The 27,576-nt window shown below is 46.6% G+C and overlaps 1 protein-coding gene across 2 annotated transcripts; it reads right to left on the reverse strand.

Annotated features, from left to right (window-relative positions):
* Nucleotides 1-85: 85 nt before the first annotated feature.
* Nucleotides 86-27,576, reverse strand: SMYD1 (SET and MYND domain containing 1). 2 transcript variants are annotated; one of them, XM_009576124.1, is made up of 10 exons: nt 27,435-27,576; nt 16,379-16,555; nt 15,495-15,708; nt 13,692-13,822; nt 11,712-11,750; nt 8,610-8,802; nt 5,152-5,244; nt 3,789-3,952; nt 2,040-2,208; nt 86-542 (listed from the first exon to the last, which is right to left on the reverse strand). In XM_009576124.1, the coding sequence occupies exons 1-10, from the start codon at nt 27,569-27,571 to the stop codon at nt 384-386; spliced, it is 1,476 nt and encodes a 491-aa protein (XP_009574419.1). In that variant the 5' UTR covers nt 27,572-27,576; the 3' UTR covers nt 86-383. The 2 variants fall into 2 exon arrangements, with proteins under 2 accessions (XP_009574419.1, XP_009574420.1); XM_009576125.1 differs by lacking the exon at nt 11,712-11,750.

Raw genomic sequence — 27,576 nt, forward strand, 5'->3', positions numbered from 1 at the left:
GGAAAGAAATGATGATCACAAGGAAGTGATGGGAAAAAACGACTTAGGAAAGAATCAATTAAAATTTAACCAAGGACTTCAGGATCAGGACTCGTGTAGAGACAAACAGGCTTCCAATAAGAATGTAAATAATTTTATAACAGGTTTTTTTGCATTGATTTTTAATGCTCGTGGTAGAAAAAGGATGTTGTTTCTGCCAAGATCTCCTCTGCTTTGAGCCCTCAGAATATTTTTCAGGACTCTCGCCCAGTGGGTCCATGCTGTCAGATTGGTGCCACTGGAAACAATCCTTACGGATACATCACATTCCAATATCACATTCCCCATGTTTGGAGGTGACACAGGCAATGTTATCCCACGTGAATTTGTGCCAAGCTCAGGATTTATTCCTTCTTATGGAAGAGGCTTGGTGAGGTCTCATTGCTGGGTTCAGGCATGACTTGAATCTTTTGGTTTTTGAGGGCAGCTTCCCTCATCTTGTAATACATGAACTCATTCTGCTGGAACATGCGCAGCTCCATCTCCGTCTGGACACGCATGACCTGAGGGATACAACAGGATTATAAAACCTGTGACGCAGGGGACCTTGAAGCAAGTGAATAAAGCACTGCCTAAAAATGGGGACTGTCCTTCAGGGATGTCCTAGGCCATGTAATGACTGATGCAATTTAATCTACGCGTCCCACCAGCAGGACCAAAGCTGACTGGACACAGATATCCCGTTACTTTCTCAAACCTGGTTACCTGTGTACTGTGAAGGTGAAGAAGGCATCAGCCCTTCCTGCACCCAGCTCTTCCGCAGGCTGCTGGGAAGCCTCACGCTCCCAAACCTGACGCAGGACCTAAAGGCGATGCTGTGCAGAGCCAGGGAGCGAGTGCGCTTGCCACCCATACCCTGGGCCTGACCCCCGGTGTGACCCATCACCGGGGTGGGAGTCACCTCGTGCGGGAGGAGGCAGGAGAGGAGGAGGGGGATGCTCAACCCTTCTTCGACCACGTCACAGTTGCACCCCCTGCATCCCAGGATTCACCATGAGCAGAGTCATTCCTAGTGCTGCATTATGGCAGAGGTTCGAAAGGGATTTTAGGAAATCTTTCTACACCTGTCTGTGAGCTTATTCAACCCTTGGTTTAGGAGCACAGAGGTAAGCAGGTGCCATATATCCACTATGTTCCTCCTGAAGTAAGTGGGAAGGGAGATACAGAAATGGAGGTGCTGGGGTCTCGCCCTCTGCTATATAGAGGGAAACTGTCAACAGACAGGTTGGCTTTAGGTACTAGATACTCATTTTTTCTGATGATATAAAATTGCACTAATAAAGGTTATAGCTCTGCTATAATGGGAACTAAGACATCAGTACAGGATTTCATTTGGTATCGTGTAATTTTTTTGGCTGATAAAGGAGAATGCTGTAAAGCCAACGGGTCACATCAGGTGACTTAAAGGCTAAAGAAATGATAGATCCCCAGCTGCGATTGTAAATAGTTCATCACAGCTGAGCAGATGTAATTCCCTGGGATCTGCAGCTCTTGACCCTAAGCTAGGAAATACTAGGAAATAATCAGTCATTTGAGGAAAAAATACATTGCAGCTTAGAAGGACTGGGGAGTGGTAAATAAAGAAGAATGGACACCAATAAAGAAAACCAGTTGGTAAACTGGGAACATCCACCACACATAATTTGATATAGGCAAATTGTAATGCCATCCATCTGAGAGCAGAGAAATCAGGCTGCTTGAAGAATGGGAGGCTCTGTCCTTGGGCACAGCAGTTTCAAAGAAGATTCAGGGGCTCAGTGGCCATTTTAAATATATGTCCTGGTGCAGGATAAAAATTATTTTCAGGGATAAAAATTTCCCATAGGAAGGGATATGCATTTCCCAGCAGACTGTAACATAATCTAGAGAAAACCACAGCACTAGTAAGAAACAGTCAGTACTTGATGCATCTCTCAGCTCTTATGGATGGGTTGTTTCTACAGCTTGCATGTAATTTTATCCAGACAGACAGCAGAGACAACACAGGAGATGACACCTACCTCCAAGTCTTTGGTAATTGGGTGGGAAGGTCCATGGGTTATCAGGAGAATGGCATAGGCTTTACAGATTAAGCCATGCCCGGCTTCAATGAGACCAGCATGCCAGTGAGTCACTCCTGCCCGCATCATGGCCATCCCCAGCTGTGCGTTGTTGGGATGGTATATTTTCCTGGAAAAACGTTGAGTAATTTTAGTTCAGGAAAGATCTGGGTTCCCCGATATTTGTCAGTGATGTGATATGTTTGCCAAAGAGCAGACTGTTTACTCAAGTGAAGAGCCTATTGCATTCGGTGCCACTGAAATGGGCAACCCTTCTTAGAAAGGGGCAGGCATGAGTCACACAAGGACACGAGTTATACGAGGACATGAGTTGTTGTGAAAGAGGATGAATGACCTGCAAACAGGGCAAATTGGACACCTGGGTTGGAGAATGCCAAGCTCTGTCATTCCACATCATTTTGGCACAAACAAATCCCAGATCTGACCCTACAGCTCAGACAGCACCAACTTAACTTTAGACGCTTAATGAAGTGCCTAAATTGAGAATGTAACAACCATCAGCTTCTCCTTCAAAGTGGGGAGAGAAACAGGTGGTTCCAGAAACTCCAGAAATGTTCATCTCATCCCCTGGAGATGCATCCTTGCCTCCAGGGACTGTAAGATCACTCCCCTACAGTCAGTACTCCACGTGGCCAAGATGAATCCTGGCCTCTACATCCAACTTCAGAAGCCCAGGAAGAGTTAGAAGCTGCTTGGATTTACCTGAAAACCTGTCTTCAAGGGCTTAGTTGGCATATTGAATTGGCAGATCTTAAAACAAGGAAGGAAATTACTGCAGTCCTCAGTCTGGACTGAAAAACTGAGGAATGGGGAGGGGAAGCTATTTCCCCTGTGTCATTCAATTAGGTCAGTGCCAGGGCTGGGACATGAAGTGGCTTGTCGGGCTTGCAAGCCAGGGAGGTGACTCTGTCACCCCTCTGAAAAAGAACAAAATATCACGCGCTTTTTGGGGTAGAACTGACCAAAAAGACAGGTAATGGGTATGAGATACTCTCAGCAGGAGGGTGAACGAGATGATGAAATGGGCTTTTCTCTCTTCTCTATGGTTTCCACTACTTTTTAATTTTTTTTTTTTTTTTTTTTTTTTTTTGCTATTTAATACTCATCAGTCCTGTAGTAAAACCTCAGCAATAATAATATACATAATTTTTACTGTGAAATTTGTCCTGGATCTATGTGAACTAAGCCTGAATTTCTTTATTCTCACTGAGCTTTTACCACAAGACTTGTGCATACTAATTAGCCAAGACAAAAATCCATGTATTATTCAAGAGTGAAGGGATATCTTGAGTGAGAGCCACTTGACACAGTTTCGCTTTTCTCTGCAACTTCCCCTTCCTGCAGGGTGCAGGGGAAGAGACCATCTCCTCAGTGACAGCCTCTCTGTCCTGCACCCAGGCTCTGTGTCTTGCTACCAGGGCAGCCCTGAGATGCTTCTGAGACAAAACAAAGAGGCTAATGAAAGATGTACCCAAACCATTTGCCAGTTACAGTTCAGTAAATCAAGGTGTTTGAGAGCTCTTGTGCATTTAGAAAGGGGTCCCTCTCTGCCTGGTGATATAACCAGGTCCCAATCCGAATGCCAGCATCGCTGCCCTGATGGGAGCAGACTAAGAAAATTATTCCTATAACACATTGCCTAACATTGCATTACCACAGAGAGCTGCCAAAAATAAGGCACAGACATACAGGTAGCCGTCCACCATTCTCTTGGCGTAATCAGCTGCTTCCTCAAACATCTGGAGGTAGGAGAGCACCTCGGAGGCAATGCTGAGGATCCTCAAGAGGTAGATATTCGTGTCCCCCAGCACAGGCTCCTGTTTCTTCAGGCACTCGCGGCACAGCTTCACGACCTGCGCCCGGGGGAAGCAGGGAGAGGAAGGGAAAGTCAGAGCACCTTTGGCGCCGAAGGTGCCACACCAAAGCCCTGTGGGTTGCGTGGCCCATACCAGTCCTAGAAGCCAAGTCAGCCTCCATGAAGGTTGAGGAAGATAGGATATGCTTTTATTTGTTGAAAGACATCAGTCTAGCAAAGTGATTGGTGCTCAAATCTTCCTCTCCCAGGTTTACATTCATAAAACTGGTGAGGAAAAAGGGATGTCTACTGTTCAGGAGAAGAAAGACCCCAGGAAGTTGGGTTTTGTCAGAGACCAAGTGCCTACAGGACTCTTACACCCCAACGCCATCCACCCAACCTCCTACAAGCACTTGATGCAAGGAATGCTCCTAATGACTCCACGGGGCTGGGGACACGCAGCTGCACTGTCCCATGCCTGTCTGCTCAGCTGTATCACAGCTGCACCTAGCCCTGACCCCACGTCCAGATCTCTGCTCTGGGGGACTTCGGCGTCCTCCCAAAGTAAGTTCAAACTCGGAGGCTGTTGTTCAACCTGGAGTGTTTTCCTGAAGCTATTACACTCTGAAGAGAACAATTAAATATTTCCTGCGTCAGCAAAAGAGGGAGAAAGGAAGAAGTTACTTGAGCTCTCTCATCCTTTGTCTTTGTGGCCTGTGCTCCAGGTGGGACGTGGATCTCCCACACCACACACCCACCCCCAGCACCCGACAAATGAGCAACATGCAGGAGCCAGGAGGCGAAGAGGAGATCAACACAAGCAAACATAGCCCACAGCTTGATGTGGCAAGTCTCCTGACTGTCCTGCCCTCTCCCAAACCCACTGTCCTCCTTTTTATGAGGCTACCTGGCACTGACTCATTACACTCGCCCTGTAACTCACGTTTTTTGCCCAGGAGGCCCCTGGCTCAAGACCTGTGTCAATCAGAGGTGCTGGAAGTCACTTGAATCTTCTTTATCATCACTACTAAAGAAAGCAATTTGGGATGTTGTCTCACACTGTCGTGCTTTACAGAGGGCAGAAACAAGTGTCAGCTTTTGCAATTTGAGCTGCCAAGAGGGCAGGAAGCACATGGGGATATTCAGGTTACAGCAATGGGGCTTTGTTTCATCCTTAAATCACCGAGTAGAGAGGGACAAGACCTGCTTTCCCTGGCAGTGCATATACAGCAAGAGAGCAAAAGTACCGGGACTCACTTCGTGGTAAAGTCCCTCCATGCGAGCCTTGTTGATCTTCTCCAGCGTGTCCTTGGAGAACTGGATGACCTCCTTCACCGTCTCTGCAGAGGGCTGAGGACAGTGTTAGAAAAAACGGTGAGGAAAACGCACTGCCTGACGCATGCCAAAATACCCTGGTTGAAGGGATGCTTGTTCCGCAGTCTGGGAACCCAAATCAGCTCAGCGAGATGCTTCCCACATCACTCGCTACCTTCCATCCCAGCGTGCCTCCTCAGACCTGCCTAAGACTGCGCTGAAATGGTCCTGCTACCAAATGAGGTGAAGCTCCTGCTAACTTCAGCAAGAGTTGCTCATCAGGGTCGTGGGCATGTACATCTGGCATGCATAACTGGGTTCCTCGAGTCTTCCCTCCACTTCTCTCCTCTGGAAAAGGGACAGAACTGACCCTGCAACTGGGAGGTCTCACGAGACACCAAAGAGGCTGTAAAAGCCATCGGTTGGCGTGTATCAGGTGCTCCTAGTGCAGCTGCTTGAGATAAATGAGGCTCTTGAGTGAGAGATGGGTGGAATAAGGACAGGAAAGATCACTGAATTTTACCCACTCTGTGAAATGCTGTCATTAGGTCCAAACACCATAAGATGGTTGACCTCAGATTTCAGTTGCATCCAGAAAGTGAAATGTGTTTTCCCACACACCTCAAAGAAGTTTGGATTTCACCGTGTATTTGAAGGCATGATGCACATCTAGGCATACCTGACAAAACACTAACCAGCTCCTAATTAGCTGCCTCCTCTCCCTTCATTTAATGCTGAAATATGACATTATGATATCCAGCACCATCACTCATCTTCCACTTCTCTGAGCCTTTCAAATTTGCATTTTCAAACTACTCTAGCTAATCTGAAATCAGCCCACAATCGCCTGACTCCAGAAGCTCGCAGGAAGAGTCTGGTCTGGAGACACACGGTAGAGCCGGAGCGCAGCATGTGCCCAGCAGCCAGGGAGGACCTCTGGGTGCGGATCAAAAGCAGACCCAACGTTGCAACGAAGGATGCAAAGATTTGGAGTCAGGACTGCGGGACTGTCCTGTTGTTTCTTTCCCACACCTGGTCAATCAGATTTTTGAGGAATCTGTGAAATTCAGCTAGTTGGGAAAAGCTCTCGAAAGCTCAGTATGGAAGGAAAACCAGTAGCTTTCCAGAGCCATATACCCCCCATCTATTTATGGATAGGTATGTATGTGTTATGATTTATTATTCTATATTATTAGACTGAAGCTATCATAGCTAATCAGATTTTGGCAGCTGTTTGAGCAGCATGCGGGGTGTCCTAGCACGCAGAGCACATTCAAAGGCAATGTTAACGTCAGGGCAAATCACATCATTATGCTGCCTGAGTAAAGACTCCCAGAATAGGTACTTTAAACAGCACTTCCACAGTGGCTTTGTCTAATAAAAATCCTCTCTTGCATTTACTAGAGCCCTAAGCCTGTTGCCATTATAATGGCAACAATGGGAACTTTGCTGCTATTTGGAAGGGGTGAAGGACTGGAGGTCGGAGCGGCTGTTGAGGATGTAAGCTGTCAATCTCCTTATATTCATAGTGCTTTTTCCACGCAGCTGTGAGCGTTGCCACTCTCAGGCAAGTGAGCCTGAATTCAGAAAATGCGATACAGCCGGCAGCGAGCAGACATGCTCTGCGGGTGAGGTCAGTCTGGATGCTTATTGTCTGTGGATGGAGTGTATTTTTAATAGCTGAAATCATACACCTTGCATAGTTACAGGCTTTTTCTATACAAGCGCTTTGGATTGTAGAGGACATTTACCAAAAGTGCATGTCTTCCCACTGCGCGCTGCAGAGCACCTCTAATGCTCATGAAAAGGGGATGGTGCATCTCACTGCTCAGTCAAGGCTTGATAGCAGGTGTTGAATGAGAGCCGAAATTTTTTTATGCCATCCACTGGAGGAGGGGTTCGAAAATATTTCTACAGAAAGTCGGATAAAAACGCTTCTGCATCAGAGGACTGAGCTCTGGGACAGCTTTACATTAGAAGTGGGGAGTTTCAGTAGTCAGGATGAGCTTTAAGATGAAGCTTGATAATTTAGTAATGGGATTATAGCACGGTCTTTTGCACTAGCGGGGAACTTGACCCAGCAAGCACAGGGTCTCCTCTAGTCCTATGTCCTATCTCCCACGGGAGGTGCCTGATATCAGTTCAATCCTGTTTCTCCAAACCTTTCTCAAGGAGAGACTTTTGCTCTGCAATATCCAGCCTTTCCAGACTGCCACTTATATAAAAGAGTCATCATGGGACTGAGCTTGGCTTTCTGGTAACTGTGCTGAGCTGGAGGCTGAGGGGTTTGTACTCGTTCCCAGGAAAATGCAGCTCGCTGGGCCTCTCCTGCTGGTAATGCTGGTTTAAGAGGTCACAGTTCCTCTTCCCACCTTTGCTGTTTGGTCCTGCCCCACATCAGCCCCTGAGCTGTACTGTCTGGTTTGTTACATGACAGTTCGATAGTGCAGATAATGACTTGATAATACATTAAAAAGTTCTTGCCCCTGCCTTGCCTTGCCTTCCTTTATAGGCTTTGTAAAGCTTGCAGGAGTAGAAACTTCCTAAGCTAACACTGCCACAGAGGACAAAAAACATGAGCAATTATATCCTTGGGCAGAGGAACCAAAAAGAAACTCTTAGAGCTACCAGCATGCTCATAAACTGGAGCCGCTGGCCAAGCAACACATCCCACTGCCGACAGCAAGACACAGACTTACACCCTCCCACTTGATGACTTGTGAGACCTCCAAGGAAAACACAGATTACTTAAAAATGAACAGTCAAACATATTAATTCTTCACAGTCGTTCTGCCCACAGCAACCATGCACAAAAGTCAAGGGATGGTACAAACTCCCTGTGATAGGCCTTTGCAAGGAGGGACTGGAAGTTCAGGCTTCCCACCTTCCTGGAGCCAGTGTGATGGTACACGATTTACAAACCATACAGCTTCAGCAGCACTGGTTAGTCCTGTCGCCGTGAATCACCTGCAACACATTTTCCTTTCTGCTGTCCAAAACTTTGATTCCCTTTCAGTTCCTCAAAAAAAGCCACAATCTAAATGCCAGCATTTTTCTCAGCTCTACACCTAATTTTCCAGTATTTTAGCATTCTGCCTGTTGATGGACTTTTAGGTTAGAGTTAAAGACAACCTTTGTGGGCTTTTTAAAATTAAAAACTGCACTTACGTTGCATAATAGGGATTAAACTGGCCTTGCAACGGCTTGAATTGGTGCTCAATCAAGGTTCAGTTCTGTTCTCATTTTTTACATTGGCACTAGTCAGGCTTCTGCCAAAATCTGACTCTGTTCCTGTTGAGAGTGTCCCTGGGCTGAGGAACCACGGTCACAGAGACACACAGATGCCTTGGTGGAGGAGACGCAGCCGCCTCTGGGTTCGGACACAGCAGGACAAGCCATACCTTGCTTTCCCCCTCCTTCACCGCCAGCATCAGGTCATCCTTGATCTGTTTCTTGCAGTGCTCGCAGGCGCAGTCGAAGTAATACTGCTTCTTCAGCTGCTTCCGCCGCTCCTCGCTCACGTTGAGGAAATCCACGTAGGAAACGGTCAGCTCGTCCCCTGGAGAAATCTTGCTCAGTGCCCGCAGCTCGATCCTGAGTGCAAAGGAGATGAGATGTGGACTTGGAGAAGCAGCAGAAGCAAAGGTGCAGCCATAGAGCCGGCAGGGACAAATCCTGCGACCTGCCCCTGCCTTGCAGAGGTGAGCCCTTGCCCTAAGGTACTGCTTTAGCTCTTCAGGGAGGCAGCGGTCTGGGTAAATGAATACAGAGTAAAAACACGGTCACACCAGTTTCTCCTGCCCCTCTGCAAGTCCCCGGCAGGGATACGTAAGGGTGCTATAAACAGATTACAGTCCCATTACTTTATCCAGATGGGGGCTGAACCTAGATATAAACTTTTATTATGTTGCAGGAGATCTCGCCGGAAGAAAACCCTGAGATCAGAAATACCCAACAAGCCTTGGAAAATGCTGAGTTTGGACTTTGGGTCTTTTTTTAAGTACTGCTTTGCATGCGACCCGCACATTGCTGGCTAGACTCCCAGATCCCGAGCTGTGCTGCTTTCGGTATCGTTTTCACTCTGAAAAGTTAAGACAAATTCCCTCTGGGTGCTGGGTGAGAGATGCCCTCACCCTGTTCATGCATCTCTACATAAAGGCTTAGAAAAAATTCTCTGGAAATTTTTTATATAGCCCATTTGATCTGATATGGCTAATATTAAACACAAGGAAATCGCCAGTCTCTGTTACTAAACCAAAACCCACAGCAAATCCTTAATGACAGGCTTTTGGAAAGCCAAATCTTTGCACCTGCCTTTCTCTCATGTCTTTCCCTGCAAAAGGTTTTAAATAACATGGACACTCAAAACTATTCCCTTGCTGTTTCACTCTACAAGCTAAATCTCCCGATTACTCTGGGCCACCTCTCAGCCACAGGGGCTGGACAGTCACAACTGGCTGAAGAATTTGGCCAGAGTGAGAAAAACCTCCATCAAATACCAATTACAAGGTGGTGCTTCTGGACCCATCTACTCCCCCATCTTCTAGTGACTCTGCCCACGGTTAGAAGTAATTCAGTTGAGACTGGTGACCTTGGGCTCTCTGCTCAGACCAGTTAGTTGGTTAAACATATTTTTGCAGCTAGGCATACTTATGGGTTATCAAAATGAAGCCAGACCCATGGTCGGAGGTCCCACCCTACCGTCGCACTACAGTGTGGTACATCAGTCCTGGGACTCCCTCACCACGGGCAGCGTGTGCCTTGATCATCCTCCTGCTGAGCCCAACGGCGTGTTTGATGTACACGCCTGCTACAAGATGGACCTGGGGGGCACCTGCTGGCTTCCACCCGAACACGAGGGGCTTTAGATGGGACCCAGTGAAGGTCTCACCAAAGGCATAGGTGGCATAGAACCCAAAGGTCTCACCAAGTGCATTAAAAGTAAGTCTTTTGGGGAGGACACGACTTTTTCTGACATGACTTTTTCTGTGTGATCATATTTCTGCAAAGGGATTGTAATTCCCTTGTAATTCCCTTGTAATTCCCGTTACAAGGTCTCAGCACTAAGGCCGTAGCTCTGAGCCTTTCAGCTGTGCTAAAGCTGCTGTGAAAACTACTCTCTGAGGCTGGTCTTGACCTTGGCTGGGTGTTAGATCATACCAACAGCATATTTCGTACAAAATTTATCACTAAACGTGCCATCATCACAAAGGGCAGCTATTAGTTATGTCACAACCATGGGAAAATGCCAGCCAGGGAAAGGTGCAACCCGCTACTCCAGGAGAAAGTGCATGAAAAAGAGCAATTCCCATCAGAAAGGTTTACACATATACATATTCCTGTTCAGACTTAATGGGATCCTTGTTAAAGTGAGTCATGCAACCAGAGAAGCAAAATCAAGTCTCTGACTTTTATGATGCCCCTGATAGCCTAAGCACCGTAGGTATATTTTAAGCAGCCATCCCTTGTGTGGAGGGGATTGATAGTGTTTAGGATAAGCCTGGAAACACATGGCATATTTTAAATGCTATAGTTAAAGAGACGCTGTCAGCTGAGAGCCCCCCACGGAGCTTGTCCCGTGCTCTTTCCCCAGTGTCTGCCCCAAGCACCAAGGACCTAGAAAGACGCACGCACAGGCAGAGTGAGTGCCCGATAGCTCAAAACTCAAATTGCCCCAAAATAGCACCTCTAATTAGAAGTGAAACTCATTTGCTGGTCCTTCTATAATGCACCAAGTAAGTGTCAATGGTGAAGAAGAGAATTTCAAAAGTGCTTCACGTCTTATTTGAGGAAATCATGTGTTTGCTTGAAATTAAAGCTTAAAGACAACAGTGTCCCTTTAACAGGACTGACTATAATATACCAAGCACAGTGAGCTAAGCAGAGAACTTCTCTTTTTTTTTCACATTTTAGTGATTTCTTTAGTTTGGATCAGGTAACAGTGGCATCATTAAAAGGTAAAACATTAATTGGGTATTATGATTAAAAAGGATGAAACCTGCATCTCGGTATTGCTACTGTAGTCAATGCATTCAACGGGCACTGTTTGTCACAGAAGAAACGTGGACTATTTAGTACGTCAGTAATGCAATCATTTCTCATCTCCTAATACGCAAGGTTTTATTTTAGGCTGTACAAGATTAGCGAGACCTTGTTGTGACTTTCATGCTCTTGCTGTAGTCAGGGGAGGAGAAAGGAGAAGTGGAGAGGGGAAATACTGATGGAGGAAGCCAAGGGAGAGGGTGGGAAGGCAGGGAGGGAATTCACTGTGTGGGAGACAGTCACAGTATTACCGCTATCATTTTAATTTACTACAAAATGCAGAGTTAAGTGAGGTTTGGGTTTAGTGGGGCTTTACACAGGGGAGGAGTTCAGAAAACAGGGAAAGTGGCATTTTCAGCAAACAGAGGGAGCCCCTCGGGACTGTTTGCAGCTTTTCCGTTAAACACGGGCATGAGGGGTACAGGGCAAGGGGAAGGACAATGCTTTCAAGATTGACCCACCTCATCTGTGTGTGGAACATTGATCTTACAGCCTCATGACTGAAAGACAAAACAAACATCTGCAGTTTACACAGGTACAAGCACAATGAAAAAAGAATGGGTGCACGCTGTAGAGCATCGGGACATCGTCCTGATGGGGGACAAGGGGGTTCCTGGCACCTGGCTCATGTCTCACTGCATGTGGAGCTTCGCTTTGGCTATGCAGCTGCCATAACTGAATCGCCCACCGCTGGGCCACAGTGGATTTGGGGGAGAGCTGACCTGGCACTGTGATTTTAGGAGTGGTCTCAGCCAGGGGGTGAGCAAAACCTGCTTCTGATGTTTGGCAAGTGCAATAGGGTTAGCTACCCTGCACAGGAATATCTCCACCGCCATCAGTAGCCACGGTCTCTAAAACATAGCTTAAAATGGAAACCAGACTGGGATATCAGCAACAAGGATGGTCCTCAAGTCCGGTATTGTGCCCTGAACGCTGATAGAGAGCTCAGTTCGCTGATAGAGAGCTCAGTTCCCACAACGGGGGCTTATCACCAGGTTTCCACAGAAAGACAAGAAACCTTCATAATTTACCTGACCAATTGTACAACATAACCAGATGGTCAAGGTTTAAAGTCAGTAACAGGATATACGTGGGAACTTCGACAAACTGCCAGGCAAATAAAATGCCATTCCTCTACTTACCACCCAGAAACTCAGACTTCGGGGTTACTATCACTGCTAGTTACCTCCTCCACTTCCCAGGCTGGTTGGAGAGGCTCTCCATCATCCCACTATGGATCTGATCCAGGGCAACTGGATATCAGCGCACGGACTCCAATGGGACTTCGGATCAGACCCTATTTCCCACCAAGGTAACCATCCTAATGCAGTTTCGTTTTGTCCTTGCTCGTTTACCAGCTGCTTGATAAATGCTGGTATGGTTTTATCAGGTAAAACCAGCAGCGAGAACTGGAGTGCACAAGCAATGTGTTAGTTAAAAAAGGGGAGGCTGGGGGGGTTAACTTATAGCACTAATGTTTGGTGAACATGGAAATTTATAAAATCTTAAGACCAGGGGGAAAATTTGGATGAAATACTGTAGCTGTGCAGTTTTTGGCAAGCCGTTTCCCATAGTTAATGTTTTGCACATGATGCAACTTGCTGGATCAGCAGCAGTTTATACCTGTTCTGGCCTGGGAGGAGGCTGGGAAGAGCAGAGCATCCCTCCCGCGGGCTGCCCCGAGCACTGACAGCCGCAACCTCCACTCCCAGCTCTGCCGAAACATCCCTGCATTTCCCACTTCATCTCTTTCCATCTCACATGTCCCACAGAAGTTTTCTTACAGCACTGGGGTGGGAACAGGGAATGCACAGCGGCTTAGGGCATCCTGCACTCGCACGTGACTCGGTTTGCAGGTAACAGTCACAATTGTCATTAAGATCCCATTGCTAAAGAGTTAATCAGTGATTAATAGAGATGGTACACTCTCACAAAGATGAGGGTTGTGTTAGGAATGGTTATAAACACATCAGCAGATAGTGATACATAGCTGATTGCAAGCTTCGGTTATGAGAAATTCTTGGACGGTGGACTCAGTATAATCTTTAATAATTTATTAACCGTAATTGTTCCTTAACTATTTATAAATAAAGCCTCAGTATAAGGGGTGGTCTAGGCAGCTACTTAGTACTTCATCTGCCTTTTTTGAGTCACAGAAACCAGGGAAAAATTCTTTGCTGGTTCACTGGATTTGGGGTCAAACCTTGTGTATTTGTTTAGTGCATCAGACAGTATTTTTTAAAATAACAATGATGAGAGAGAAAACAGCTCCTCTTTAGAAAGAAAATCCTGATTTTTTTTTTGTTTCTGAGCTAGAGAAGGAAACAAGAATGAATAGATTTTCTGGGGCAGGGATCTGACACTGTGGGGTTAGCAGAGTCTGCTGAGTTGCCCGTTAGGATGTAACCCCACTGCGCCTGAGGAAAGAAATATCCACTCACTTGCCGTTGTTGAAGATGACGGTACAGTTGGGCCAGCAGTCATGGTTGGCCTGGCAGAGGTTGGGGAAGATTCCCACACCAACAGCCTGCAGTCCTCTTTGGTCACTGAGGGTAAAGCCGTTGCAGCTGATCTAGTCCCAAAACATAGGCAGGAAGAAGCATTAAGGGAGAACAAGCTGAACTCAGCTACATTCAGGATTTCTCAATTCCCGCTGATGTTTTAGAAGAGGTATATCTCCAGCATTCCATCTCCAAACTTTAAGGAGAAGGGAGGAGTGCCTACGAGATTACTGCAGAAAGTAATTGTAGCAAAAACATCTTTAGCTGGGATAAAACATCAGAAGAGAAGCAATGCAGGACTCATGCAGATGGACGAACTCAGAACAAAGCTGAGTAAATGCTGCAGAATATTTGCTGTTAACATTCATTTGGGACGTCTAAGATAAATTTGGTTTGACTATGCATTGGTTTCCTTATATTTGCTTCCTGCAAATAATTCAGAAAAAGGTCACAGGAAAATTAATTTGAGGCAATTCAAGCAGAGCCTAGACGGAAAGCAAAGTTCACGCTTATTAAAACAGGTATCAGTTAGAAATTAACCTTGAGAGCTGCATCCAACCTGGTCGTGTTTGCTGGGTGGCCCACAGAGCTTATAAAAAACCAATTAGTACTCTTTGTTAAGAGTCCCAAACAATTTTCAGAATGACTACTTTTGGGTGACATATATGCCAGGAATAAATTATTATACTTTTCTATATCGTACATTATTATCACATATGAACGGAACAGTTTTTAGTCGCAAACATAAACAAAGGAAATATTTGCAAAGAGCAAATGCAATAGCATATACCAAAGGAAATAATTAACTCGGCTGCTAATTATTTTACTCTGTTAATAGTTTTATTTCCTTTCTTAACTGATTCTGTACTTTGCATGTACTTCCTTACTTCTGCATGGGCAAGTTATGGTGGCTAGTGGACTGGATTTTCTTTGCGGGGTGGGTACGAAAGGGTGCTGCGTGTCCTCCCTGTGCTAGGGCTGGCAAAGCCGACTTCTCTGCCACACCAGCCATCAGCAGAGGTGCGAGCAGAGCGTGCGTCTCAGCTCAGCTCACCCTGGCCCCTCAGGCAGTGTTTCCAGCTGAGGGGTTAGTGCAGTTTGGGATACACCGACTTGTACCAGGGCTGGGGACAGAGCAGCTCGGCCTGAACTGGCTTCTAGGAATTTCCCTCTCTGCTACAGTGAGAACAAAAATTTGTGGTTAACAAGTTAGTAATGGATATTATGAAATATATTTAGTATATTGTACCTATTTTAAAAAATTATAATATACATGTAAAAATGTAATGTACACAATATATAATAGACATTCATGTATATACTAAAACAGATCTGCTATATTCAAATATATTCTAAGTATATTTACTAAAAATATATTTAAATAGATTTTCTCAGCTCTCCCAGGTGCAGAGAGATGCCCAGTGGGACTTGTGATGACAACGCAGCACCTAGGGTTGAGTGTGCCACTTGCCTGCACGGTTAGACAGATAAAAGGTTTCAGACCTTGCCCTTGCCGTGCCTCAGTTTCCCAGTGTCAGTGCAGAAGCGATGCAGATGGGGAATGCAGCAGTACTCAAACCACCTGCAGCAAATGCCAGTCTCGGCTATCCCAAACGCTATGGCCTCTTAATGGCAAGAGAGGGATGAACTCAGGCATCCTCAACTCAGGTCAGTTGGAGACTTTCTCCGGGGAGTTGACATTAAAAGCAGCCCCCCATTTGCTGTCCCACCCCTCCGACATACCACTCCAAATATGTGGGAGATGTACTGCATGCCAAACTGCTGGCTCTGGGGCGGCCAAAACTCGAGGAAGCTCTCCACGTCAGCACGGAGCTCCTTCTTCTCCTCCTCACCAAAGCTGTCCACATGGTTCTGCAGGTCGTCGATGGAGACCAGGCAGCCCTCTGCCAGCCCGCTGCCTTCCCTCTCTATCTTCCACATGATGCGGGCAGCCAGCCTGGCCAGGAGAGAGCCCCAAGCGTTAGCACCACCACCCAGTGCAAGGATAAGGACTGAAGGGCCACCAAAATTAATTTCATGGGTGGGAAACAGTGTGCAGACAGACCAAGACAGGCTCAGCATCAGATGGCTGATGGCTGGTCACCACCCACAGGCTTTTGAAGGAAAGGGAGACAGATGCAGGGTTTTGCCCCGGCATCTATGTTCACATCTGGAGAAGTGCTACAGACTCCCAAGTTCCCAGCCCTTCACAACGGCTTGGGGATTCCTCTCATTTTCTTACAACGGAACCGGGATGTGAATCCAAATCAAGGTATCCTGTAGACAAATTGGGAAGAGCCCATCTCCTCTTCCACTTTTCCACCTACTCCCCACTTTCCCACACCTCCTAAACCATGCCGGGTGGGTTTGCCTCACCACGTTCAGCTGCAGTAGAGTTTTTGGGGCCCAGCACCAAAAAGAAAAACAGGAGCACAACCCCCTCGTACCCCGGATGCTCCTCCAGGTCCCGATCCCATCAGCTCAGGGATGCTCCTGGCTTTTCCCAAACTGTCTCCCACCTGTCCAAATCAGGCCACCCAGCTCTTCCTTGCCACCCTCTGGATGGATGCCCTGTCCTCTCCCACCATCCCCAGGCTGCCGGCTCAGCCCCTGGGGCCAGCTCTCACCTGATGTTTTCGGTGGGTGCCTTGCCGTGCTTCCTGATGGCAGAGCACTCATTTTTGTGGTTCAGCCAAGCCGCTCTCTGGCAGGTCCGGTCGCAGTAGTAGGCGAACTTGCACTGGCCGCAGCGGTGGAGCCTCTCCTGTCGTTTGAAGCAGGTGTGACAGATGACGTGCGTCAGGCTGGAAGGACAGAAGGACCCATGAGCTCACACCTCAGTGAAGGGCCAGCTCCACGAGGGTCCTGTCAGCTTTGCATCCCCAGGTTCCCCACACCGACTACGGATGGACCCCCCAAGATTTTTTGGGAGGACGGAGAAACCTCCCACGCAGCTTAATCCTTGTGCACTTGCCCAGTGCTGTTGCTTTTCTGCTTGGCTACGTCAGAGACAAATATTTTGTTTAAAGGAGGGCAGCAATAAAGCATTCCCCAGCTCTCAGCCCTCTTGTCTGCAGCTCATCTGCTTCTCCTCAGCACCGCTGCTGTTAATAGGATTTTCAGTCTGTTTTCATTTTCTGTCTGCCCCATGTGCTGAAGCACCAGCCACACATTTGCTGAGCAGAAAGCAGATGCCTAATGAGCCTGTGGCTCAGGCGAGCACGAAGAAGAACATGAAGCCTGAGAGCTTCACCTGCCTGCAAAGCCTCTGAATTTGGCTGAAGTGAACCCCTCCCCGAGCACTAAAGCTTTCCTGGGCCCCGCATGGACCAGGTCACAAAAGGGAGCCGCGGCCACCACCATGCCCAAGAGAGTTAGGAAAACATTGGGTGAGAGGGACCGAACAGGACCATGGCTCTGAGCCGTCCTAACTGCTCTCCTAAGCTTTCCTTAGGCACAGGCACACTGTGGGGATAAAAAATTATATCAGAAATGTTCTGCTAGTGAGTAGACCAGAGGTGTATCACAATGAAGAAGACTGATAGATTGAAGCGGTTGCATAGGGAAACCCTGTGTTTGTGCTGCTTGAAACCAAGATATGTTTCCATAGATTAAAAACCAGCTTTGCTTGTCACTTCTTTTTGCCACCGGGCCAAAGGTGCAGCTGTACTGGAGGCATTGCACTTGGCAATTGTGGCATTGTGTTGGAAATGACATGAGGAAGCCAACAGAACAGCCCTCCTTCAAGGTAGATCTTCTCACCACAGAGTGGTTTGTCTTCTCCTCCTTCCTTCGGTTATGGCACATGTCTCCTGGTTATCCACCATCAGGAGAGAGCAGCACAGAGCCCCAGGCTGGGTGGGTTTGGGGCTCTCCTGGTCCCAGTGACTCCAGACAGACACTCAGCACGGATTAGTGAAGGTCTGAGGGACCAGAGCAGGCTTCCAGCCGCTCAGCAAATCCCCAGCCGACTGCCGAGGGACAAGTGGATTTTCAGCTTCTCAGGAATGGACAAGAAACACCAAACAGCTGAAGACAGAGGAAAGATGAACTCTCAAGAGCTCGCAGGAGCACTGGCTGGGGTAGGACATGGGGTGGGCTGGCTGTAATGCCAAGTTTAGGGAACAGTACTTGCCTTTATGACCACCATAAGATTTTATTAATAAATCCAGGGGATCTTTCATCTTCACAAGGCTGGTATGTTGCTGAGCTGAGAACGTCAATGATTTAGTGCTGGCCAGTGGCGCAGAATATTCCACCAATGGGGACGTTGTTAAATATTAAAGATAATGACCACAGTGCCTGATGTGAGGATGTGCTCTGCTCTCAGGGCATGAAGTCCTCCCTGATCAGTCCAGCGTCAGCTTTAGCACTGTGCTTTTTAGGCCACTTAAAGCCTTCCCGCAGACGGGCTAGCGATGCAGAATTCTCCTCCAAATCCAAAAGCCTGACGTGTCTTTCTCTGGTGCCAGCAGCAATAAGTGCTGCTCACCGGCTATTTCTGCTCCTGGCTCTGCAGTTTAACTAGTTGAGAGGTTACTGTGGGTTAGATGGTCATGGGATAACTGGGAAACACCTTTCAAAAGGAGCGGGGTTCAAAACAGGATTTCCAAGAAGCATCCTACAATTGTATGTATGTAACTATAACCAAGGGCTGGGGGTGGGGGGGATATATCGGAGGATACTGATGAAGAAGTCTAACCTGATAACCTCCTCCCGAGAGTGTCCAGGGTCCCGGACCAAAAGGAAACCTCCCCCGTGTGCCCCTTTCACTCGTCCAGCTGCTTGCTCCTTCATTGGGAAGGAGGGGGAGACACTTCTTTGATCTCCTGCCCAAACAATTTTGGGACTTTCCCCTTGCTGCTAGAGAAGGCTTTTCACTGCCTGACTTGGTGTCCCCAGCTGTCTGCTTCACCAGGCAACCGCCCATTACTTCTGCCTCCAGCCAGGCTCGACAGTACGGGAGAATTTAAATTCCTATCACTCAGACACTGCCGGCTCCAAGGAGGGAGGTTCTCATTGCAAAAAGCTCGCTGACCACAGAGGCTTCATTACCAAGGGAACATTATCATCATCCACAGCCCATAGTGGGGAAACTGAGGCACAAGGAAATAAAAAATGTATTGATGATCACACAAGGAGGCTGTGGGAATCAGACCCCAGCTGCAGAGTCCCCAGCCCCAAGACTGTCCTGCCTCTCCACTATACAGATATATATTTAAACATACGTATGCATATTTATATCTATCACAGTACACTTAAAACACACTTTCATTCCTCTGGCACTATTGCGTGAGCTGCTGATACAATCCACCCTGTGCCTTGGCTCTTGCAGGATGAAGAGAGCCATTGATTTAAAGCAGAGGGCCATTGATGTAAAGCAGGACAACCTGCAGCAGACAAAACCACGGGCAAAAATGAGGTTTGGAAAATGACAGTGAGTAGCGCCGGTGCATGGGAGGGAGCCCGACACAAGGTAAGCACCCGGGATGTGGCAGGGACAACACGTGTCCGGGAAGGGGGATGCATCCAGCTCCATTAAGTCAAATGAAAGTGCTGGGAGCTGGTGAGAAATGCGAGGCTGTGCTCTGTCAGCTGTCAAGTCAGGGGGGCAGAGAGGTGCAGGAGAGATTACACTCCTTGTAAGGCAAAAGAGAGCCAGAGAGCTGATAAAACCCATGTGGTTACGTCGTGCCGGGAAGCACAGGGAGATATGTTGTGCAGGGAATGGGGCTCCCTCCTGCCGCCTGCGTGCTTTGAGGGCAGTCAGAAAATGAAAAGGCAGTTAAAGAAGTTGCCCTGTAAAGAGAAGTGGCAGGTTGGAGGGGAATATGGTGCAGAAAAACCCAAGTCCTCAAACAGAGGCTTGTCTCCCCCCAGGTCTCTCTCTGAGAAGAGAAAAACACTGAAATGTTGGCTTTGCATTCTGCTGTTTATTGCATAAGGTGTCCAGAGTTTCCAAAGCAAACCCAACTGGTGGAACTTACCACCAGCCCTGGAAAGCCCTTGTTTCTGAGGAGATGTAGAAATGCACAAAAAAAAGTTATATGAGACTTCCCGAGGAGGCGAAAGAACAGTTCTCGTGGTATGGAAACTGCAGATACAATTACTCATAGGCAATCTGACTGGCAGGTATAAGAAATACCACGTCTCTCACAAAATCCTTGTGGGATCCTCCACGCTCAGAAATGGTTTAAAAGAAGACTGGATTTTTTGATAATGTGCGTTACAGGACTCCAGAGGCCTGGGCTCAACTCTTGGCGCAGTAAAAAAATTAGAAAACACAGGTATTAGAGATTTATTGCCTAAATCTTCAACGAACATTGCTCAAGCACTGCCTGACCCTGCAAGCACCTAAATCCTCCAGACGCCCCTAGGCAGTCGTGCAAAATCCTGCTGTCTCAGAGGAGCTCAGAGCTGGACGCCTGGATGGCAAAGTGGGGGTCTCCCTTGGCCCCAGGGCTGGACCTTATGACAGGCTCTGATACCATCTGTCCTGGAGGTAGACAACACCAAGGACACCAAAGGCTTGCAGTGGTCCACAGTCTCCCCTGTCATCCCCTCTGCAATGGTTAAGGTCCCCCAAGGACACGGGGAGCAGCAGGTTAAACCCAAGTCTCTCAGCCTGTGGAAATCTCTGATCTATAAAGCCTTCTCTGTCTGCCTAGAAAGTGTTTAACACAACCCAAAATGGCTCCAGGTGGTCCGGATGGAGCTTCCTCTCCCTGTAAAGAGAGCAGCCCATGCCCACATAGTCAGGATGCTGCACGGCCGTGCAGCACTGAAGGTTTCTGGAGAGATGTGTGGTACCTACGCAGGAGCCCTGAAGGTTTGAACCCTTAGAGACTCAGTGCTCATCTTTCCTTGCTTTAACACGGGGACAATACAACAGCTTTCTGCTGCATCTACATACACCATGGCCTCTGAGGTGATCTCTGGCCATTCATTCACTGCCATCTTCCACACATAGTGAGAACTTCTGTTTTTTCACCCTGCCCAAAAGCAGGATCTTTATTAGCACAATGGTTTCTCCAGCCTGTCCAAGCCTTGCCAGGTCAGGGATTTAGGACTGACTTGGAGGGCAGGTGCCACTGACTGACTCACTAAATGACTTTCTGGGGAGTCTCAGGTTTCCTTGGCCTCTCATCCAAGCGTCAACCAAGCTCAACTCTCAGGGACCCATGAGCTCTGATGTTACGTGGATGAGATGCACAGCTACTATAATCCTGGACGTAGCTACAATCACAAATCATGAGCTCTGATGTTACGTAGATGAGATGCACAGTTACTATAATCCTGGACGTAGCTACAATCACAAAAGCACTGATTCAATGTGCCAGCCAACAAATGCAAGAGGTGACAGAGCACTGTCAACTAAACCATGGCTCCTGCAAGCATGGCTCTCAGTGAAAGCAGAAGAAACAAAGAGCTCTTGTGACTGCTTGGATTGGATTCAGACGGATTAAGACCTGTTGGATCTGCCGGGACAGAGGGCTGAGCACTGCCACAGGAAATATATTAACGTCATCTCTGAGACATGCACAACCCAAACATCTGCCAATCATTTCCCATCCAGCACCCACAGCATCTCATTCACTGATCTGGAAAAGCAAGGTGAGATGGCTGTAGTGCAAAGGAATAAAAGGAGCATTTCATTGAATAGCTAATGGACATGGCGAGAAGCTCACAAACTATTTAATATGAGTTTATGCTATTCTGTACATGACAGATGACACAGACAGACAACCTAACTTACACCTAAGTCCACCTGCTTCATATTTATTATTGGCTGGCTAGGCATCTCTCTCCTCAACGTCCTACAGAGGAAGGCATAAGAATAGCCTAAGATGTAGGCAAAGTCCACTTGGCTTTCAAAGCAGAGTCTGTAACACTTCAGCCTAAGGAAATGCACCTACTCTTTCAGCAGTGAAAGGAAAAGGGAGGTATTCAACAGTTGGCTTCTACCGAGGATACCTATAATGGTGAATTATTACCATAAGAATAGTTTTGCTCCTTTAAAAAAGGGGGTTGGAACTTAGTACTTTTATCTTTAAAATGTCAGGGATGACACATCCTAGTTTGTCTGATTTGAGTGGAGGATTTATTTTAGACTAATTTTAGACTATCTTACTTTTAGTCTTTCATCACAAGCTTTCTCAGCCTCTTTTTAAAGAGGTGTGGGTGTGGTTTCCTTTAAAAAAGCTACGTTTTCTCCCAGGTTTTATTTAACCTTTCAAACAAATGAGATAACAATAAAAAATCAAACCCCAGAAAATTTTAAACAATGTGAATACGATCACATTAGTTCTCAGTTTTTATTGGTATTAACTCAAAGAATTTGCTTCCATAATCTTCTCAGAGTCACACTGTTATGGAAAATTTTGCATTTCTTATATCCCTAGGTCATCCCAGCTACAATAATGGAAGTCCCCACATTTCCCTTGGAAAATGTTTTGGGCCTGCTTCATACATCAAACGGGAGTGCAAAAATTGCATGATCTCAAGTTTTTAGCAATTTGCAGATCACTCATCAAGCAGATCTTCAGGTGATCTTGGCTTTCTACCACATGACACTGTTTGCCTTGACTACCGTCTCTCAAATCCCACTGCTTAAAGAGCAAACCATCTCTTGACGAAGGTTGACAGAGATATATCAGGCATCGTAGGAAATGTAAACTCTTACAGGCTTGAGAGCCAACTGACATGCCAGAGGAGAAGGTCACATACTGTACACTGAGCCCAGGCAATGGGAATGCCATCGTCCTGAAGGTGGCAGTGAGGAAAGGAGACCTGGGATCTTCAAAGAGAAAGTGAAGAGGGAGGAGGGAAGGATTAAACTCCAGCACATAAGCAGAGCACTAGGGAAAGCTTCAGTGAGAGGTAATGTCAATGGGGAATGCACAGAGGCTTTGCAAATCAAAAAATGACCCCAACAAAGGCAAAGAATCCCTTGAGAAATATTTCCAACCTTCTGCATCTATTTTAGGGCAAAGCCGGCCTGACACTGGTGTTTTCTGATGCTATTTCAGCTGATAACAGCAAGGCTGATTCAAACACAGATCAGAGAGTGTTTCTGCACTTCATCCAAACAGCAAAATATTGGAGATCACACTGAGTCCTGCACCACCTTTCTATCAGTATTCACCATCTCTCTAAACAGCCGGCTCTAGTTCAGGTAGAAGTAACAGGCTTGATGCAGGAGTCAATGCCAGGTAACCACTGTGTTAAGCAAAAGGTTACAGAATCATAGAATCATAGAACGGTTTGGGTTGGAAGGGACCTTTGAAGGTCATATAGTCTAACCCCCCTGCAACAGGAAGGGTTAGCCTTGTGAGTCATACCCTGGCCTTAAAATCTAAGAAACTATGAGCTGGCTGATGTCTATAGGAACCTCCTTTAGCTTCACTTTGAGTTTTATGTACTTCTGGACTAAAAGTCTCTGGCACCGGGTAAGAAACTGCTGCTCAGATGACCATCATTGGGTTGAAGAGTACAAGCCGTCACCATCCTTAATGACTTCAGGGACCTTCAGGGACCTTCAGGGTCCTTGTGACCTTCAGGGGCTTCCAGGGTGGGATGCAGACTACAGATTTAGACACCTAGATGCGCTCATCTGTACCCTCAGTGCCTAAGTAGAGATCCCATCAAAACACTCAGTGGAGTCTGGAAAGCCATTCAGCTCGAAGGTAGGTGTCTGTGTTCGGTGCACATTACAGTGCTCCATTGATTATAACGGGCACGTAGGGCTGGTTTCACTTGCCTGGACGTAGGAGCCTACTGTTATTTTAGGCTCTGCAGAGACACCCATCTGGCCTGAGAGGAGGCCTGATTCTCATAAATCCTGTTTTGTACCTGTCAGCCCTAAGAGGATGTCTCAGACACCCTGGGGCATCTCAAATGACACTAAACACCTATGCCAGCTGAATCCTGCCCTTAGCTCTGTGCAGACATTTATCACAGACCTTAGTTTTGGGTGTCTTAATTTGCAAGCTGAGTCCCAAAGCATATTGCAGGACAAGCCATCACATCACCCTGTGGGCTGGTCCAGTTAAATTGATGGGTCTCACTTACTCAGAGTACGATGGCTGATTATAGAGTTTTGTCAAAGAAAACATTTCTCCTTTTTCTTTCAAAATAAAATTCTCAACACCTCCTCAAACTCAGCCTCCTACTGACAGACAGACATTTGTACAGTGCAGTTGGGTGACTGCCTCAGGTCCAAATCACTTTGGCAGTTCCTCACATCAATATATAGAGAAGGGCCTTTGCATCATTTGAGCCCAAAGCGCAGTGTATCCACACTTTCTGCTGTGAGCACCTAACACCAGGTGCCAAGATCAGTTGTTCAGGTTCCCTAGATCCCTGTACAGTTGGGGCAAAGAGGTTTGTTCTTCAGATAGTTTCTCAGAGTATGAAAGGTAGGTTTCTGCTATGCAACAGCCCTGCGGAAGGGTTTCTCACTTACACGCCTGAAATTAAACACCTATAGCAGATAATGCAAATTTTTCATTTCATAATTATGTTCTTCACCAGGCCAAATGATGATCAGCTTTTATGGGGCTCCCTTGTTTCTGAACAGTAACACCTCCCGTGTCTTGACAGCTTTGTGCCCAGGCACAAACACAAGCTGCTTTCCATCCTGTAGTGCGGCCACACCAAGAAAACTATGTTGTATCTCTGAAGAGCTGCTCCTACTACTCTGAAAAAAAGACCTTCGCTTCGCCTGCTGTGTTCCCACATTACATGTAGTCACACAGAGACTGCAGTGTGGCCACTGTAGCAGGATGGACATCCATACAGAAGTTGGTTTCAATAGCAAAATCAGGGGCAGGATTTCAGGGGCTCAGCATCCACATTGGGACCAGACTTCCCAAAAAACTAAGCTCCTCAAAGGGCTGCAAAGTACGGACCAACTTTTCCAAGTACTCTGCACTCTTGTGCTTCCATGGTGGCCTGTATACACACAGAAGGCAGAGCTCTCTGGAAAATCTGGTCACCTATTTGGTAGGACCTGAGCTGAAAAATTAAACTTATCAATCATTCACATTGGAATCCCCTTTCCATAGTACACACATACCTTGCTTTCAGCAAGAGATGGAGATGCTGAGTGGAATTAGGATGATGGACTCTGGACCTTGGGTTTCCCAATACAGGGTGAGATCCTTTGTAATAGTGTAGGCTCAACACCAGTTTTAGGACCTATAAATGCTTGTTTGTGGGCATGGAAAAACACATGCCTCTTCATTGGACTCTTCATCCACGCAGAGGCAACAGCAGTTCTTTCAGGGCAAAACGAGCCACCATGGCCTAGTGTGGATTTATTCTTGCAGGTCCTTCAAGGATTCAGGCTACTCTCCTTTGACAGCAATCAGTTCAATGGGCGTTACATGCAATGTAATACCCTGGGATAGCGGTAGAAGGTACCTTCAAAACCAAAGCCCTGTGTGTGTATGAAAAACATCAGAGCAGTTTTTACAAGAAAAATGCATCTTTCCATTATATCTCAGGCCCAGGATATTCCCTGCCAAGCATTAACCAACGAGCATTTAGTTGGCACTGCCTGCTTCAGAGTTTTTGGGAATGCATTTCATCACTGACATATATAAAGTTCTTTGGGATGAAATGTGCCACGGGAGGGTAAAAGTGCATTATTATTGCACAGCAGCGTGAAGAAGAAGCAGATAGGTAAGAATGACTGAAGCCATCCCCATCCTCTGCAGCTGCAGAGAAGGGATGTGTTTCCCTTACCCCCTTGCTGCTCGGTATCTGGATCCGCCCTCTGGGAGCTAAACAAACACAGCCTGGGGAAGGAGGGAAGCACATCTCTCCGCATCCGAGGTTTTCTGTTGGAAATATAAGCCTAAGACACAGTCTGCAGTCTAAGAGCCGATGTGGCAATAGTTTCTCCCCTTATCTCGCGTTACACAAGTGACATTTGAAAATGCAGTGAAGTTGTAGCTCTTCAACATGGGCAGCTCTACTCTATGCATAATGCTCGCAACATTTCACATAGAAGAAAAAAAATTCTCAACAAGCAATCAAAAGGCAAAATGTTTTCAATGGTTTAAAGGATAATTAGTAATTTCAATATGGCATATAGAAGAAATCGTTGTCCATAGGCACTTCCGAAGCAAACAGTATCACAGCAAGATTCCAACTAGTGACACAAGTGAAACTAAAGTACAAGAGCTAGAAGGACACGTCAAGGAGATATGGTTTTGTCACTAACTACTGTAATTGAACTCAGGATTAAGAATTCAAGAACTTAACATTTTAAAATAAAAAATGTCATTTTTAATGTGAGCTCTTGCAATGGCATATTAAAATACAAACTAAAAAGTGTCATTGCTGCTATTGTAAAGATTCATAAACATGTTCACCCACTGACAGTATAATGGCAAGGAAAAAGTGAATAAAAGACACAAAAAAACTTATTTCCTGCTCTGTCCATTTAATCCCCAATTCTCTGCTATTGCCAGATCACACAGTAACACAAACCAGCTTCAGCTACAAGATGACCAGGATTAAAACAGCAGCATGAGCTCTGCTTGCGTCCCAGACTTCATTAGCGGAGTTGATTCAGTCAGGGAAAGCACAACTAGGCAGAATCACTGACCGCCCTATTTAGCGTGCAGAACATTCACTAAAGTCACTGGCAGTTTGGGGCAACAAGGAGTCTCGGGACTCACCATGACACCCTTGAAGAATGCTCACAAATTTCCTAAGCCCAGAATGAAACCTTCAGCTGACATCTAGCTCCTCATATAAAAAGTTTGGGCCAAATTCTGATCTCAGTTAGCATATTATAAGGCTGAACAAATTCCATTCACTTCTGAGGCTTTATTCTAGATTTATCCCATGGGAGATTAACATAGAAATTTTTTTTTTGTGTCTTTTAGCTTTCAGGGTATTTAAGTGAATCTTCCACTGATTTGAAGGGCAGAAGTGGGCACCTACCAGCCACACCGGCAGAGCAGGTTGATCGAATGTTGTTCGTCCTTGAAACAAGCAGCAGAAAAGAAAAATGCGTTTGCACCAGAATTCAGTTTCTGGCTACGTCAGCGTGAACAAGAATTTAAAACCAGTCTCGTGCAAGGATGAAAGCAGAAACTTGTCTCTAGTTAACTCGGCTAGCTATAAATATAAAATCACTTCAACAGAAACAGTATCACTCGCAGATCCCCACTAGCTTCTAGTTTGAAGGCAGCGGGCGATGAAGCTGCGTGTACAGCTGCGAGGTGGTACCCGTGAGCAGAGCACAATGTAACTCACTTTTATCACGCATTATACATCAGAGGCTTCAGCAAAGTCAGTCTGAGATTGCTGTACCTGAATTACACTAACTCCTGGCAGTTCACCGGTGCGTAACATGGGTCCGGTTTTGTGAGGCACTGAATACATGCAACTTTCACCACATTTGGTAAAAGCTGACGGCACCAAGGACCTTGCCAGATCACATCCTGGAAGCAGATTGTACCATATTAAAAGTAAAAAAGCTGATCTGAGCCCTGGGAAGGACATTCACTGTAAGCTGTGAATGCATCTTAAAGAAGTGCTCCTGACTTCCCTTCGCACCCTTCTCTGATGCTGTCCAGACGCTTTCAAACTTCTACCCGCCCGGCCAGATGAAATTTTACATCAAGATGACTTTCAGTCTGTGTTTTAGAAATGCTTTTCTCTTACCTATCAAAAACCACGGCAGCGTAGGCTGGCTCCGCAAAGATGACATCCCCAGGCAAGAATTCCTTCTGCGCTTTCAAGCCCCTGCCTTTGCCTTCAGACGTGAACACTTCGACTGACTCCATTCCCCCTTTGGTCATCCCAA

The sequence above is a fragment of the Fulmarus glacialis genome, unplaced genomic scaffold (genome assembly GCF_000690835.1).
Source record: "Fulmarus glacialis isolate BGI_N327 unplaced genomic scaffold, ASM69083v1 scaffold10864, whole genome shotgun sequence".
In the NCBI taxonomy this organism is placed as follows: Eukaryota; Metazoa; Chordata; class Aves; order Procellariiformes; family Procellariidae; genus Fulmarus; species Fulmarus glacialis.